General features: G+C 41.5%; 1 protein-coding gene across 1 annotated transcript in view; it reads left to right on the top strand.

Moving 5' to 3' along the window:
* LOC143389653 (alpha-1,6-mannosylglycoprotein 6-beta-N-acetylglucosaminyltransferase A-like) overlaps positions 1-17941 on the top strand; it is a 115486-nt gene that overhangs the window by 71674 nt on the left and 25871 nt on the right. The window contains exons 5-6 of the mRNA XM_076842565.1: positions 2855-3004; positions 11028-11174. Of these exons, the coding sequence (XP_076698680.2) occupies positions 2855-3004; positions 11028-11174 (297 nt within the window). The remainder of the gene's footprint in view (positions 1-2854; positions 3005-11027; positions 11175-17941) is intronic.

Below are 17941 nucleotides of genomic sequence, written 5' to 3'. Positions count from 1 at the left end.
GAGCTCAGGGGCAGATACAAGGATACTGCTCAGGTTAGGTGATGGGTCCTCTTTTAGACCTGTTGAGTTGGAAGCAACTACAGCATAACAGATGGAAAATTTCAGAATGCCATGAGATATTTGGACTTGAAATTCAGGAAGGAGACCTGAGCTGGAAATGCCTTGTTGGGTTCCTTGAGCATCTCATGAGCGTTCACTTCAGGCATTATAATAGTTTGGTTTAAGAAACTTCAGTGGCACCTTTACCTGGAATAAATAGTGTGGTTCAGACTCATGAGATTTCTACCGAACTCTGACAAGTGTCAGCAAGAGAACCAAGGCTGAGTTAACTAATTACCATGTCAGCTTCAAAGATTAGAGTTATACTTGAGACATTTTTCCCTCCAATCATCCATGGGGATTTTCTCATTTGTGAGATTCTATAAATCCTCTCTGAAGATAATTCCTGCTTTCTGACTGTACCATGCCTTAGTGTTAAAGAGTTCATCGACTTTATTAGCCTTTATGTAGACTTCTTTCTATTTGCCCAAACTTGCCACCTTGTTACGCTTCAAAGTGCCCCGACCTTTCCTGGGATTTGCTGACAGTACATATGTAACCTAGTGTATCATTTCTTTCAGACATTTACTCTGGGAACTCTACTCTTAAGTCTGCCATGAATGGTTTTCTGCAGGGTGGGAAGCAGATGGACCATTCCCTATTCTGCCTGTAGCTTGCTGCAGATCTTACCTGGGGCCTGTGGTCCACCCTCACTATTTAGCAGCTGACTTTTCATGGGGCGGTGTCTCCTTTTTATAAGGGACAGATGCCTGTCCCCACCCCAAATCTCTGCCTCAAGGCCAGCAGGATGTCCTGAGAGGTCTCCATTTGTGTGATTGGAATCAGCCCTCAGTAACTAAAAAATGTAGGGTGGGGTCCAGGAAGAGTTTGGGTAGCTGCTGCTGTTGAAAGGGTCCAGAAAGACCTGGCACACTTAGAATAGGGAATGGCTGCTTGTGGGTGGGCCCTAGTTTTCTCTCCATCTTTTGCTTTTATCTTCTCCTCCTCCTCCTCCTCCTTCATCTCCCCCTTCCCCTTTGCCCCTTCTTCCTCTCTATTCCCCTCTCTTCCTCCTTTTCCTCCTTTCTCTCACTGGGATGTCTCAGTGCAGTCCCTCTCATTACCATCTGCCCGTGCCTACCCCCTCCTTCCATTTAGTACTTACTTGATTCTTTTCCCACCCCACAATTGGCCTCTGACTTCCTCGGGGCCTGTTCCCTGGTCTATGACCTCACAGATTCCAACACTGAATGACCTTTTTGCTATAATGTCTATCACCATCTGTCAGGATTCCCTCTGAGTCAGGATTCTGACTTCCTTCGTCTGCTTCAGCCTACCACACCATCCCTGGGCCCCCCAGTTCCATTAGCAGGGGAGGAGGCAGGGTCCCTGAGAAGAGGTTGTGTGAGTCTACCATAAGAACCATATCCCAGAACCCCTCCAATTAACCTTTCCCAGGTAGATGGCCCTAAGCATGGCTCAAACTCCCAAGTGGGAAGCTGTGATTTATAAATTGTTCCTCATTGCTATGCCCAGCAGCCTCACCAAACTTCACCTGGAATTAGACTTGCAGCTCAAGCATTCATGTTATTTATATGTTAGTCTTCAGGGAGTAGCTTGCTTGATGCCAAGTCATCCTGATCTGTAAAATAGAGAATGTGGACTTGCTGTTATATCCTTCATGAACACTTCTGATATATGATTTGAAAGTTTTCCCCTAGACTGAGAGTCCTGTGTTATAGTCATGAGGCAGTGAGTGGCAGAGGGCATATTGTGACTGGCTGCATTCAGAGCCTGCCTCCTCTTCCCTGTGCTCCATGGCTACTGTTGTCACACCCTGTGTCCCTTATGGGTTTGAGTCACAGAACTTTCTATTAATAGATTTGCCTCAAGTGTCTGAAACAGGCTTAGAATGGGAAAGCCTTGTCCCACCTTCATACAACTGGAAAACATTACAGAACTTGAATTTTTCAGCTTTCAAATAAATAAATAAAACACCAAACAACCAAGCTGTACAAAATCCAGCTTGCACAACTTAGTCACACGGAAACACGAAGAGGAAGAAAAAGTGATCTGGTTTCCACTTTATAGGTGGTTTTGATTCAGAAAATATGCTTCAAATCCAGTTCCTACAAATACAAAAAAAGGGGGCTTGGTTTTGCTTCTAGAATAAAAAGTAAAACTACTCTTGAATGTTTCAGGTCTCACCAGAGTTTCCATTTATCCCTTTTTTTTTACTTTTGCCTACCTGGATATTCTTGTCTCTCCAGCTACTGAGTTAATCGATACATATTGTGGGAAACTCTTTTCTCCCCATGACGAGAATTAAGTGGGATCCAGTTCCGACAACAGGAGTTAATCATCACTAGAAATATTGGCAAGAGCTGGGGATGTTTGTATTCCTTGGGGACAGCTTAGCATCTCCGGATAAACATTCCAGTCCAATCTTCTGCCTTCTCTGGGTCTTCCATCTCCAAACTCTCTCCCCCATAAAGAGGATGAGCCAAAAGCAACTTGAGGATACCTGGTAATTTACAAAGTGAGGACAATACTTCAAAAGAGTTGGCAATGAGTTGTCATTGGTACTCAGTAATGTGTTGTAATATAGTGTATTTCTTGCACAGTTATACAGTAGCAATATGACTATTTTTAACCTTAAAAAAGAAAGTCCAGAATTTGGATTTCCAAACTACTGCCATTTCCACGATAAGAATGCCCACCCCTGAGGCCTCTAGCTCTTAGAAGCTCCGTCCTTCCAGACAGGTTGTTAAGCAAATAAAACAAGAAATGCTCTCTGCTTGTGCCCTCGTTTTAGAATAGAAAGATCTACTTGGACATCATCCACACATATATGGAAGTGCATGCAATAGTTTATGGCTCCAGCACAAAGAATATTCCCAGTTACGTGACAAACCATGGCATACTCAGTGGACGGGACCTGCAATTTCTTCTCCGAGAAACCAAGGTGAGTTTTCAGTAGATTTGTAAACATTGACCAGAGTTGCTCTTTACAGGTTTGTTTCCCTTGGCATTAAAAATGCGATCAGATTCTTTCTTGTTTTCTTTCTAACAATGCAATAGCTCTTTAGGCCTTGATTGGGCAGTAGTTTCCTAGCAGCTGTCACTAAAACAATTAGTGAATAGGGAAAGGAGGTTGCTACTGTTTGCTAATTGATTTTGGCAAAAAAAAATGCAATTATTTTTTTTTCAAAAATTGTTATTTGCACAATTCCTGAACTAACTAAAAATAAGTGGGGAAGTCAGGAAACTTTATAATAAAAAAAAATTTACAGAGGATCTTCTCTGTGCTAGGCAATAAGCCAGGGGCTGGGAGTAGGGCCAAACATGGGAAAGGTAAGGCTCTATCTTAAAGGACAGACCTTCTGCTAGAATAGGAGCCTCTTCACAGTAAGCCAGGGTTAATGAACTCTTTACTCTGTTACCTCTGTTCAAGGAATCAAATTGGGTCCCTAACCAGCTTTTCCTCATACCTCCTCATTTAGCAAGTATGTCCTGGACACCAGAAAAAAAAAGAAGAGGTTCATATGGGAGAAAAATCCCTGCTGTCTCAGGGAGCAGAGAAATCATCATCACAGATATAAGAGATTGCTGGGGTATGGATACACCTACTATTGAACCATATAAAGAGACAGAATCAGGTAGCCAAGGTGCCAATGGCATATTCAGGAGAAAACTAGAAAGCAACCTATCTAGAAAGTATTGGAAAATAGTGGAAGATTAAATACAACAGGAAATAAGGGTCAATGGTCACAGAAAGAGGCACAGTGCAGACACTGCACATAGATAGTTGGGGAGCCACTGAGTGTTATTGTACTACACTAGAGCATAATGGTCTGGGGCTTTGTGGGCTATGTCCTTTCTATATTCCTGCATTAAAGTATCACATGAAGTTAGGTAGCTTGTGAATAACAGTGTTGGCCATGAAAGCCCTTTAGTTTATTTGATATGCTTTCTTATATTTACTAATAAGTATTTTTTATGAATTTTGCATATACTTATTGAACAACAAGTATATACCAGGCATTGTGCAAGGAATGCAGCAGTGAACAAAACAAGCAGATCCCTCCACTAGTGTTTCCTAAAGCATAGAGAAGTTTATTATCACGGGTGGATTTCTTAACTCTGGTCCTTGGCTCACTTTGCTTTTATATTCAAGATAGGGCAGAGAGGTTGAACAAATAAACTTTTGTAGCATGTTAGCCATCGCTGATCTTAATTAGAAGGTACATTATGTGCTATCCTCTTGGAATCTCACAACAGCTTTAAGAGGTAGACAGTGCTAGTAGGGTTGTTAACTCTGGAGAGCTGGACATGCCTATGGTAAATTGAGGTCAAGTTGAGGAGGTCACTCTAACTCGTGATTGTTTTAATTGCAAATGGAATCTCTGCTAGGCTGTTGATGAACCAGCCTCATAAACACCCAAACTCAATGGAAACCAACCTATCAAAGAGTATCTATCTCCTCTGCTTCAGTTTCTCCATCTGTAAATATATTTGATCCTTTCAACCTTCAAGTTATTTGTGCAATAGCATGAACAAAATATTCTGTCAGTTCTTTAAGTCCTTGGACAAAGATCTGTTTTGTTTTAATGAAGATTTTATTTCCTTGTAAGGTCACCTGTAATCAGATGATTATTTGAAGCCCTCCAGGAATGACGTGTGTCCTGTTTTACCATTTGCTTCCCATCACCTCCTGTCTTAGGTTGATATTTTAGAATCATCAGGATGTCCGGGCCCTTTAACAGCAATGCTATTTTTTGCTATTTGCCTCATTTTACTTTTCTCCACATCAGCTTGTGGAAAAAGTTCAAGCTCCTTTAAAATAACATTTGGCAGAGCTGGTTTTCAGCAGCATGTCATTACTGTCTCGCACACTTCTATTAACCCAGCATTGTGTATGTCTTGCTCAGCCTTGCAAATTTTAAAAGAACCCTTACTTACTTACCATCCACTTACCCTGTCATAGAATAGGAAATAGGCCAAAACTGAGTTCCCTGATGTCCAGGAGAGAACAAGAAGATGCCCATAAAACCCCAGCCATGATGTCAGAGTGGCCTACAGCCAAGGAGGGCAGCTTGAATTTTAGCATGAGGGACATGTATTCATCCTTGAAAAAAGGGTACCTTCTGAGCATGTCCCTGAGCCCATTACATAGTTCCTGCTTATCTGACAAGAATATATTAAAATACTCCAAGTGGAACTATGGCTCAAACAGTTAGCAAATAGGATGAGGCTAAGGCAGTGTATCACTGAGATTCTCCTCACACCCAGAACACACCCTCACGCACTAAAATGAATGGATCTTGGCCTCTGCAGTAGTGACATGGAAGGCCGGTCAGCCTTTGCATTTATAACCCTTTCTGCTTCCAACTCCTTCCTCTGTGTCTCTGAGCAAATTAAAAGCGATTTATTTCAATCCACATTGGAAAGTGGAAACCTAGAGCTGCTGAGGACTGTGGAATAAAGAAGATTCACAGGCTCTTCAGCCTCAATACTGGAGAGGGAACAAGCCTGAGCTCCTCGAGAGGTTTGAAGGAATGATTGATGTTTAATCAGCTCCAGACTCATTATTTTTCTTTATGAGCCCTCTTTGAATCTCTGCACCAAGCCCAGGAAACCCTCTGCTCAGCAGAATTTGTCCTGGCATGCCATTAGGGGCCCAGGCATCTCCAGCAGACTCTTGCTTCAGGGAATCTGGAAAGACAGGAGGAATTAATGAAACAATGAAAGAGCTGAGAATCTAGAGAAAATGATAAAAATTTGGATGAATGAATTATTTATCAAAGGACCACAGACAAGTCATTCAGTCCAGCAAACTCCAAGAGATCAGTTGAGGTCAGCAAATCAGGATTCACTAGAGTGGCATGTTTTTAATTTTGATGTAAATCTCCATCTCTTGTAATATATTTTCTTTCTTCACCTTCCTAATCGTAACCTCTTCATGTCCACCTTCCTCTTCTTGCTTTGGGAAGCTTCCTATTACATTTGTGATATTAAATAGGGCATTCACATTCAACAGTGGGATGCAAGGGTGTCTGCAGTTCTGACGTAGGAGCCAGACAAGGTACCTTCCTTTCTGCAGTAAGAACAACTCTGACTGTGGCCTGCCAGGCGAAGCTGCTACTAGTGCTCATGCTATACCTGTACCCTTCTCTACCCAGACTTTATTCCTTTCCCCCTCCAAGCCTTGGGTAGACCATGGTGATCCTGTGTTCCCCACCATGCCAGCTCACATAGAGGCCTGGACAGATTTGAAAAATGGGCTGACACATCCTATCCTGTCTTCATGCCTGACTCCCCACCCTCTGCCAAACAGACATTCATTCAGCTATAACTTTTTCTTATACAGCTTGGACGGGTATTGAAGCCTCTCTCAGAATCAGGACTTGAGGTTCCACCACCACTGGAACCAGGCCATCATGCAGCACCATGAACTTTGCACCAGAGGTTTTGCTTGTTCTCTTTGTGGGTATATTTCCAGTGCCTAGAAGAACACCTGGCTTATAGAAGGTACTGGATACAGGCCAAATATCCCTCATCCAAAATGTTGCAATCCAAAACTTTTTGGGTGCTGACATGATGCCACAAGCACAACTCCCATACAACTAAACCCCAACTGCTGATGCTAGCCCATGATGTGCAGTTGTGTGACACTGTAGTGGGATATGAACTTGGGCCACTACTTAGTAAATGTTTATAGAGAGCCAAGTTTTGGAATATTGAATTTTTCTGTGAAATATCTCACATAATCCTCACAGCAACCCCATGAGATAAAACAATGTTGTTGTCCCCATTTTGCACTTGAGAAGGTCCCAACCCTGAAGAAAATAGATTATGCATGAGCCTCAGAGAATCCACAGACAGGCAACTTGTCACAGTTATGGAAGTATGAAATGACGGTGTCAGGACTTGAACCCTATTCTCCTTGACTCCCAAGCTTGTACTGTTAATTGCTACTTTGTGTCATAACCAATTTATTGGGGAAAACAAGGTTACTTCATTGCTCAACTCCCTCCTGAGCCACCTCAGCGCAGCTAATTAATTATCATCAGAAAAGTGTATGTTGAGTATACTGGATTTTGGATTATTCTTGATGTGCCCCATCAAAAGTGACTAGAACTGGGCTGGGAATATAGCACAGTGGTAGAGCCCTTGCCTAGGAGGCTGACACTGACTTCCATCCTCAGCACCACCACCCAAAAAAAGAAAGTGACTAAAACTGACCAAAACCATGCAGTTGTCATAAGAACTGCCTTTGTCCATGTTTGAAGGAATCTTTGTTGAGTGCCCCACTTATGGGTTTGAAATAATTCCATTTCTCTTTTCACACAGAGAAAAATTCTGAGAGGAAAAATTTTGCTGTTCTCTGTGTTGGAATGTTTCAACCCTATGCTGTGAAGAAGGCGAATGGTGCTTTATCTGCCCTCTTTCTCTTAGCATTAGTTCAAAATTTAATTTTAGAGCATGTCATCCCTCTGTTTAGGAACACTCACTGATGGGGTTAGAGTTGCAGCCATGGAGATGTTCTGTCACCTGAAATATCCTTGTTAGATTCTGGGCTTCTGAGGGCCAGATGCAGTTTAAATAAAATATGGACAGTTTTCTCCTGAGAAGGTTATCCCCAGTGCTTGAATGCTGTCCTACTTCTGTCTCTTTCATCCATGCTAAGGAAGTCTGCAAGTAGGTGCAAGGACTGGAGAGTGGAGATTAGGGCCAAAACAATTTGTTACAGTTAAGGTACTGGTTTGTGCCGCAGTCTCTGGCTGGGCACAAATCACGAGTCTCCACACAGCTTGTAGATTCAAACAGCAATTCTTTATTCCCGAACTCACACCGGCCGTCTACAAACACGTTCTCGGGGAATCCACGTTCTCTGCCCAAATCCACTTCTGCCCAAATCCACTACTCTGCCCAAATCCACTCCACATGGGCTTCTGTCTCCCAAAATATACTGTCTGACCCTTAGGACTCAAGAGGAACTCAGCAGCAGGATACGCCCTATTCTAAAGGGGGAACACCCTAATCTCCTATTATGCTAAACTGCCCTATTCTAAAGGGGGAACACCCTAATCTCCTATTATGCTAAACCGCCCTGGTCCTTGAGCAAGGTCACCTTTCAAAAGTCCTTCCACTAGACAGCATGGGAGTAAGCTGGCAAGGAGATTGTCATACCTACTTGGCTGATGGCTCCCAGCAGGTTTGTGGCAAGGCTGTAAGCATGCCAAAGTTTCCAGCTAGAAGTGGTGAATTTTCTGTGCCTATCCTGTTGTCATTCAACTCTCAGATGTGCTGTTTGACCTTAATATATCTGCTCCATCATAATGTCACAAGTAATGAGTAGACAGGAAGCAAGGAAATACTTGCTTATTGTCAGAAGTGACAGAAAACTATTATTTGGTGTTTCCAAATCATGCATTTTCTGCAGTCTTAATTAGTGTGACAGGAAAACCCATTGCCAAGAAATTATGTGGTATTTGCTCAAGCTTCCTTCTAAATAGGCTTGGGAGAGGTGGCCCAAAGTGTTTATTTTCTTCGTACTGAGATATTTTGGTGCCAGCAGGGCAGAAGAGTTGGTGCAAATTGTTATTCAGATATAATTAAACCTAGGTCATATTCAAGTCCATTAAGCCACAGCCTCAAATTCTTTTAATTAATAGGTTCAGATTGGTTGATCTGAAGGAGCTAATTAAATTTTTCTCCAAGATTTTCCAATGAAATAGAAAAGCATTGTGCTTCTTCCATTTCCTCCAAAGTTGTTATTGACAGTTTAGAGTTGATAAGGGTATTGGCACTTCATGGCAGGCCTCAATTTCCAAAGGTCAGGAACCACTGTGGGTGCTGGGTCTCTGACTAAACCCATGAAAACCTAGTCTGCATATTTTAGTACCACTTTTAATCAAAAAGGCCCAGGTGTTCTGTGCTGTGCTCTGCCCAATCATGGCCTGATGGACATCATCTGTTTTTTCCTGGAGAGTTTTGGCACATTCTTCTTAAAGTGTGATAGGAAGAGGAGATCACCGAAGTCAAAAGCCTTAAGGATGGAAACCCTGGATTCTTCATGCTCAATAAGGCCTCTTTCCAGCAGAAATGTCTCAATGATTGCTCATTTAAAACAGCTGCATGGGGTTGGGGGGGCTGAGGAGAGAGCCTGGAGAATGTCCTGGAGCATTAGTACATCCCAAAATTTATTTGCATTTCTTCTGCTGTCAGGCCTCTTCCACCTCTGGGCCACAGTGCCGGGCCACACTCTGTATTCAACAGTTCTCTCTGAGAATCTGACTTCTTTTCACTCTGCACCAAGAATGAAATCCAGAGCAGGAGAGTGGAATAGAGATTTCCCTCTACACTGCAGCTTCCAGGCCCTCACCCTCACCCCATGACCTCCAGGGACTCTTCCTTCCAAGGGGAAATGACACAGCCAGCAGTAGGAGTTCTGCAGGCCTCCTGAACCTTCTGTTCACCCCACCTCCCTTTCTCCCTCATGGATGTCCCTGGCTGTGTGATCTCAAGGTTTACAGAAAATTAAAGGTTATTTCTTCAGCAAAAAAAAAAAAAAAGAAAGGTTAAGTGCCCTGTCTATACAAAAATTAATAGGATAGGAAGTTTCTTCAGAAAACCTGAAACTTTAGGTGTTTTGCTCCAAAACTCCTTAGGGAGCTGCATGATTCTCCAGTGTCACATGTGGACTGCTCTCTGTGCAGCCCTTGTGTTGAGTGCCAGACACATGCATCCTTTGTCTTCCAGGAATGCACAGGGAATCCAGCAGCTTGGACCCGGTGCTTTCCAGCAGAAACATCTCAATGATTGCTCATTTAAAACAGCTGCATGGGGTGGGGGAGCTGAAGAGAGAGCCTGGGGACGGGAGAACCACACATACAGATAAATCCAGCTCAGCAGACTCCTCCACTCTCAGGACCTTCTGTGGGTGTTTCTCACCATAAAGATGAAAGGAAGCACTGCCCTGGGGCCCACCTGGGCTTTGTCACTTGACATGCCTCTTGGGAACTGGAGAGATTTCAGAATTGACTCTGTGATGTGGGTAGGAAGAACACAGGCCTCACTAAACTCAGGCTTGGACCCCACCGTCACCTACCTCCAGCCCTCCAGCAGTGTGCAGTATTCTTGCATGAACATTATGCAGAGTGAGGCATTTGTCTGAGATATTATCTCATTTTTGGACCCAGGAATCAGATCCACTGAACTGTAGCAGCACGTCCCCTTTGTCACAGTGGCTCCCTGCTGCTGTGGTTGTTCCTAAGACTTTGAGAGAGTGTGTTTCTGCTGCCATCTATTGTCTGCCTTGGGGAAAACATGTGGCTTGCTTGCTGGAGCAGGAACATTCATTGCCTTGCAGATTTAGCAACTGAATACCTTCTTCCCCCACCCAGAGGAAAGAAAAACCAAGATGTTGGTGTCCCCCAGTGAAAAGCCCATTATGAAAACCTGTGTTTACTGACCTACCATCGTTTTAAAGCAGTTCCATTTGAACTGTAATCAAACCGCCAAGTGACCTTTCTGTCCCTCTGCCCAGCGTCTCTGAAAGGGCCTGTTGTTTGCTGCTTCAATGAAGAAACCTTCTGTTTAGTTAAGCAAGTGTTTTTCCAGTCATGATCCTGGTGAGTTACAGAAAGATGATTGTAGGGCCTTGGTTTTTGTTGTTGTTTTTCTTTTAATACTCTAGCCACCCTCAACCCCCCTCCCAACATTTATTTCCTTACTTTTTTTAGCAGAGAGAAGAAGAATACCGTAAGCTGAGCCACTTCACAAGGGTTTTAAGAGTCCCTGGTGATGTTTTTCAGATATTGGAACAAGCCCCTTCTTTTTGCCCCACCCCACCCCCTAGGATCTGGGACCCTTCCAGAGTGTCTGAGGCATTCACAGGAATGGACCACAGTGTACCCCACTGTGAGCCAGGGAGGCCAGTCCTGACTGATGTGTTTATATATGCATGTTTTTCTGTCTTCCAGTTGTTTGTTGGACTTGGGTTCCCATATGAGGGCCCAGCTCCCCTCAAGGCTATTGCAAATGGATGTGCTTTTCTGAATCCCAAGTTCAACCCACCCAAAAGCAGCAAAAACACAGACTTTTTCATCAGCAAGCCAACACTGAGAGAGGTAAGTATCTATCAGAATCATTCTATTTTTTTCAATTACAGGAATAATTGGGGGTAGGATGTAGCTCAGTAATAGAGCACTTGCCTAGCATGCTCAGGGTCCTGGGATCAATCCCCAGCAACATGGGAGGTAAAAAAGAAGAACTATTTACTTAGTGATAATGTAGGTATAGTCTTCTTGGTATCTATGGAGAATTGGTGCCAGGACCGCCCCCCTTGGCCACCCCCCACCCACGCACACACACACAGACACCAAAATCTCTGGATCCACAAGTCCCTTATGTAAAATGGCATAGTATTTGCATAGAATATCCCCTTACATACTTCAAATCATCTCTGGGTTACTTATAATTACAATGTAAGTGCTACATAAACAGTAGTTATGCAGTGTTGTTTAAGGGATAATGTTAAGAGGAAAAAGTCTGCCCATTTTCAGGGTACATGAAGTTTTTTCAAATGTTTTTAAATATTTCTGGATCCAAAGATGCTGAACCAGGGATAAAGAAAGCAGAGAAGTGATAGTGTTATTAGCATCATCCAACATGGTTATGTGGGAAGGGAAAAGGTTAGGGACCTGATCCTGGAGCTTAGAGAAACAAATGATTCAGTCACATCACCTCTATGCCAACTGTCTAATGAACAAGGACATTCTAGCCTTTTGATTGCAGCTGAGCTCTTCTTGTCTGAAGCTAAACTCTTCTTGTTGGGAGCTTAGGATAAGATCAACTGAGTAACAAATTTGTAACATATTTGTGGAGAATCAACTCTCCATGATGAGCTATAGAGAGTTAAAAGTGGGCCATGGATATTCTCCAAGAACCTCAACCTTAAGAGGCAAAACATGTCCCTGGGGACTCAGGTGATATGCCTGAGTTTTTAGCCCACCATCAGCAGGCACCACCCCATGAAGTGGTCCTGCTATTGCTAGAACCATTTGCAGAAGCCTTGCTTCAGTTGCCTTCAGAGATCAGCTTGAAAATTCACAATAGGTGATGAATCACCACCAAGGAAAGCTGGATTTGATTTGGAGCAATAAACAAGTCATTTGCAGCTAAGTGTGAATGATCAAGCTGGGTGCTTCCATATCTGGCCAGAAAAAGATGTGTGCAAGAATCTTTAAGAATGATTTTCTTTTTATTTCCATGTAGTTAGTAGGTGGTTCTTCAAAATGCTCTCCATCAGTTAAAGCAACACCCTTGTCCTTCAGGGCCTTCAACAGGGGAATTACACTGATGGACAGTCCTCCCATGACATAACCATGACTTTTTAAAGCATTTATTTTTTCAGTGCTGCTGCTTTGAAACCCTTCTGTGTCACTTTCTCTGAACCTGTCATAACTGTATAACAAATGTTATATAGCACATAAAATACATTTTTTAGTGAGGTTTATTAATGAATCAGGAATCCTATCAGTTCATAGAACTGATTATTTTTAAGAGTTCTCTTCTCCAACCCCCTGTATCATTGGTGAAATGGCCAAAGGAGATGGAAAATCAACAAGAACCATAGATTATCTCAAAGAGGTTAACTGTAGCCCAGATAACCTCTGACCAGGGTTAACTGGATGTTTGCTTACTTTTTACCTTTTACTCATATAACTTGAACTCTTCATGGAAGTGGTTTCATTTTGAAAGGTCTGTTCATTCACCAATATTTAGTTCACCTGTGTGCCAGGTGCCAGTGCTGTGGGAGGCACTAGACGCAGAGATCAGGAACAGTCTTGAAGAGCCTATTTATTTTGGAAAGGCTTAAAAGACTTTTCCCAACAGGGAGACTAACTTCTCAGTTTAGAAATCTCTGCTACAGCACGTGACTGATTTTGAAACTTTAGAGTTTGAGGTTGAAAATAGATTTCAGTCATCCCTAGCAGTTTTTGTTTGTTTTTCACAAATAAGAACTATATATTTAAGATAAACAACTTGATATTTGAAATAATAACATTGCAAAGCGATCACCATAATAAAGCTCATTAACACACCTATCACTATTCATTGATGAGACTGTTCTTCTCCATTGTGTATCATCCATAGGTTTTCCTTTGGGTATAGAAAATCTCAGAAGTTCCTTCTTCTGTCCAAATTGATTTTTTTTTGGTAATTTCCCCTATTTTAAAACTTTGTGATAAATCATACATAATATAAAACCTTTTAGCCATTTATAAGTGTGATTCACTGGCATTAAGTAAATTCACAGTGTTATGCAACAATCACTATTATCAATCTGTAGCCTTATTCATCATCCAAGCAGAAACTCTGTCCCCTTTAAACGGTGGTAACTCCCCATTCTCCCCTCCTCCTCTCTCCTACTTTATGTCTGTATGAGTTTGCCTACTCTAGGGGCTTGATGGAATCATGTTATATTTGTTCTTAGGTCTGCCTTATTCACTTTGATGTGATGTTTTCAGGGTTGATCATGTTGCAGCGTGTGTCCGAATCCTTTTTAATTTTTTTAAGGCTAATATTCCATTGCATGTATTTACCATGTTGAACTTATCCTTTCATTTGTTGATGGACATTTGAGCTGTTCCCACTTTTTTTTTCCCTATTGTGATTAATGCAACTATGAATAGTGGTATACCCCTGTCTGTTTGAGTTCCTGCTAATAACTCTTTTGATTATATGCCTACAAGTAGAATTTTGCATTTTTTTACTGATTTTAAGATAGTCTTCAGAGAAGTTGCAAAAATAATATAGCACTGAGGTATATTCTTCATCCAGCTTCATCTACTGGTGACATTTTACAAAACCGTACTACAATTATCAAAATAAATAAAATTAATAGCAGTACCCTAGTATTATCTGAACTAAAGACTATATTTGCACTTTGCCATTTTTTTTTTTGCTAAAATTATTCTTCTGTTACTGGATCTGATTCAAAATCCCATGTTGCATTTGTCAATTGTCATGTCCCCTTAGTCTCCCAATCTGTAAAAAGCCAGCCTTTCATCGTCACTCATGACCATCACTGCTTTTAAAGAATTCAGATCAGCTGTTTGTATGCTGAGTGTTTCCTCACAACACTGAGAACACTCCAGACACTTGGCCAAGTCAGTGATGTCACGTTACGTGGCCCAGATCAACCAGTATGAAGTTATCAAGAAAAGTATGTTCATTGTTTTCTGTCAGTTAGTGCCATCATTTAGTCATTTGCTTTCTGCCGAGGTCGCAGAGGGTTTTCATTCTTTATTCCATAAAGAGAGAACAGACATTGGAACTGCTGCCTGGGATGATGCCACCAGGCCCGAAATGAGATTCCAGTAGAAAGACAGTGTGGACTGCTTTCAATGGTTGCTCATCGAGTGACCTCAGACAGATGACTCCATCAGTCCTGGGCTCCCACCGGAGGGCTGGGAGGCAGAAGGGCAGTTGACAGATGTTTAATGCATCCCTACGGAGTCCATGGTACTGTTTGCTGTGTTAAGGGAATTCAGCAGGACACATTTTCTGTTTTCAGAGCTCTAGATCTGATCTGGAAGAAGGATAAGACAGCTGCATAATCAGTGGGAGTGCATAAGAAATAGGGAGATGGATTAAGGAGGGGAGTTAACTTGGAGTTGTGCCAGGTGGAAGGAGAACGTGCAGGGTTAACTGACAAAGATTGACAGATGGGGCTGGGCCTTAAAGAAAGAGGAGAAGAAAGGACTTCAAGCCTGAGAGGGATGAATGTTGATGAACTTGGGGGGAACCCCAAGAAGGTCAGGTTCCATCTGTAGCTCCCTCCAGCAACACCAGGCAGCTTTGAGAGGGGCTGCCTCCTCTGCTCTTTCAGCTCACAGAAGCTGCCAAATCCTCCTACCCAAAGATGCTTTTAATTAGGAAAAAGCTGTCAATAGGTCTACAGATTTCTAAGGGTCAAAACCTCTTAGAAATTATCTTTTATTTTTCCCCTCAGGAAAGGGGAAATTTTTACAAGTATATATAATTATAAATATACCTGAGTATGTATAATTATAAATCTCTCTTTTTGCCTATGTTAACCTTTTATGTCAATCAACAATTCATCCAACATAAATTGGCCCATATCAATTGCCAATGGGTCTCTTTTTTTGCCTTCACTTGAAGGGAAAGTCTAGAGTTCTAACTGTAAGTTTAACTTTGTTTTTATTTTTGCATTGGGCCAAGTTTTTAAAATACAGTGTATACTCAGAGGGGAAAACATTCCACAATGCCTTAGGTTATACTTGGTTCTTTATACTTTAATATGAATTGGATTTTTATTTTTATCTTCATATTTGGAAACATATTAGTAGATTCCCAATCATTATTCTGACATTTTGTAAACTATGAGAAATTCTCTGAGTTCAGGTTTTTTTGTTGATGTTGTTGTTTTGGGTTTTCTTAACCTATCCAATAAAGAGAACCCATGTTCTCCTTGGAGATTTAATAGCTACCCTGAAGTAATGTCTCATATTTAATAAGATTTTCATTACTTTTACAAACTATTCTCTAGTAAATTTCCTGATTGATACATGATGAAGTAGCTGAGATCAGACGGTTCTCAATAAATTAGCAAGGAAGAACATAACATTCAAAAGGGGCTAATGAATCACAAAATGCCTCCCTCATAAAATTAAGCAACCCTCAATAAATGTAGATGAATGAAATGATAATGGCTAAGAATTTTGTATTTTCTTAGTGCTTAGAGCAACCTGTAAATATGCAGGGACCTTAAAGAGTAGGGAGGGGTGAGAGACTGCTGCTGATATATAACTTGCTAAATAGTGACATTGATGGCAACTCTAATTTACCCTGATTCCAGCAGAAGGGCTAATTAGTTTGTTCTCTAAGCCACAAAATGAAAATAATGCAACATTTTTTGCTCATCTTCACAAAAGGTCTAATAGGGGCATAAATTCAGTCCAATGATTTTTTTTTATGTTGGCAAGTTTTAAAAGGCTTTTGTTTGCCTTCAGTCATTGACATCCTCTAAATTGTCATGCTCTTTCCTTTTCAAAGCTAATAAGTTGTTGAAGGATCTGGATTTGAACATTCTGGTTGTTGGGTCTATACCTCAGAATACTTATGACTACATAAGAAACCCGATAAGTGATGTATGTGCAGGTGATCACGCAATGCCTGGCCCCACATGGGATTTCACTGATAGCGATTGAATCCAAATATGTGCAGAGGAAAAAAACAGGTGTTCCCAGTTCCATGGAACTGCATATCATCTGTAGCCTTCCACTGACCACAGAGCCCCGCGTGCAAAAGAGCAAGGCACACATCAGGAGGGTGGAGAGTTGAAAAGGCTAGTGCAGGACCTGACCCAGGGCAGAGAAGCAGGAGCAGAGCGGGGAAAACCTTCTTGGACTTTTCTCGCATGATTTCCCTGAGTGACTGGCAGTGAAAACTGCAGCTGGAGCCCAGTGACTTGTGGCCCATTTTTCCTGTCCTTAGTCATGCTTTTGCACACCACTGCTGCAGCAGGCTACCAAGACCAGTGACTGAGAGCAAGAGGGAACATCCACTCCACCAAGTATATCTCTATATCAGAGTCTAAAGAGAAAAGGAAAAAAGAGAGCCAGACCTTTTGCCTCCACAGCAAAGGTCTTAACACTCCAGAGCTAACACCTCCTTTTACAATAAACATGTTATAACATCTTTTTTTCTCCTGAAATGAAAATCTTAAATAATGTAACCTGCCTGCCTACATAATTAAAAAAAATATATAGTTTCCTAACTCAAATATGAAGAATAAATAAAAAGAAAATAATTCATAATAAAGTAATACATATTTCAATATTATGTAGCCAAGACCTATCCTAGCAGACATGATTTTTCATTCCCTCTTACCATGAACACTTGTATTTAAAAGGAATAAAACATTCAACTAAGAGTTGTCAGCCTTTTTTGCTTGTAATTGACATTATGAACGAGAAACTAAATATAAGAGTGTGTACACATATCACACATATATACATAATTGCCATTAATGTGATAGCTACAAATATAGACCAATTTGGGGACATTTTACTGGCAGTTCTGATATCCTGAGTGGCATTGACTTCACTGCCATGATTTTTCCAAAATGGTGACAGCTCATGGGTGAAGTTCCAAATAAAACAGTACAAACATTTCTTGATTTACGTGGTAATTATGCTCCTGGGAAATTTATTGTATATTAAAACTGTATCAAAGTGTTAGATGCTATAAATCCACCTGAAAGCCCAGCAGGGCATTTGGAAGTTCTTTGAGCTGGAGGAGGAGATCAGTGGTAAAGAGCATTAACAAGGTCCTGGTTCAATTCCCATCATCAAAAATGATGATAATGATGATGATGATGGAAGTTGAACAATTCCTCCTTGTGCAGGTCTGTCCTAGACCTCACTAGATGTCGTGTATCCCTAGTCCCCACCCACAGGCTAAGAGTAGCACCAGTTCTTGTGGTAACTAAAAATATTCTCATAAATGTCTAGAACACTCCTTTACACCACTACCTTAAAGGGGTATAAGAATCGAGGTGGCAGCATGATCGAGGGATAAATTTAGCTGTCCTGAAGAATGGATTTTTAAAGAACCCAGAATTGCCAATATATATCTTTGCTTTCATTGACCACCCTGTTTTATAAAATAAAACCTCCTTTAGGATAAAACTGCCATTTCTTGCTTTTCCAATTACAGATTGCTTCTAAAAATTTCAGGCCCCAATATTATGCTGATGATTATTCCTCAAACCCTAAAGATTCTGTTTTATTCTGAAGGGATCACTTCTGTTTCTATCACCTTTTGTATGCACCATTACTCATCTTCTTGGGACTGTTGCAGCCTT

This window comes from Callospermophilus lateralis, unplaced genomic scaffold, assembly GCF_048772815.1.
Source record: "Callospermophilus lateralis isolate mCalLat2 unplaced genomic scaffold, mCalLat2.hap1 Scaffold_63, whole genome shotgun sequence".
Classification (NCBI taxonomy): Eukaryota; Metazoa; Chordata; class Mammalia; order Rodentia; family Sciuridae; genus Callospermophilus; species Callospermophilus lateralis.
This window is presented reverse-complemented; position numbering and strand designations above follow the sequence as displayed.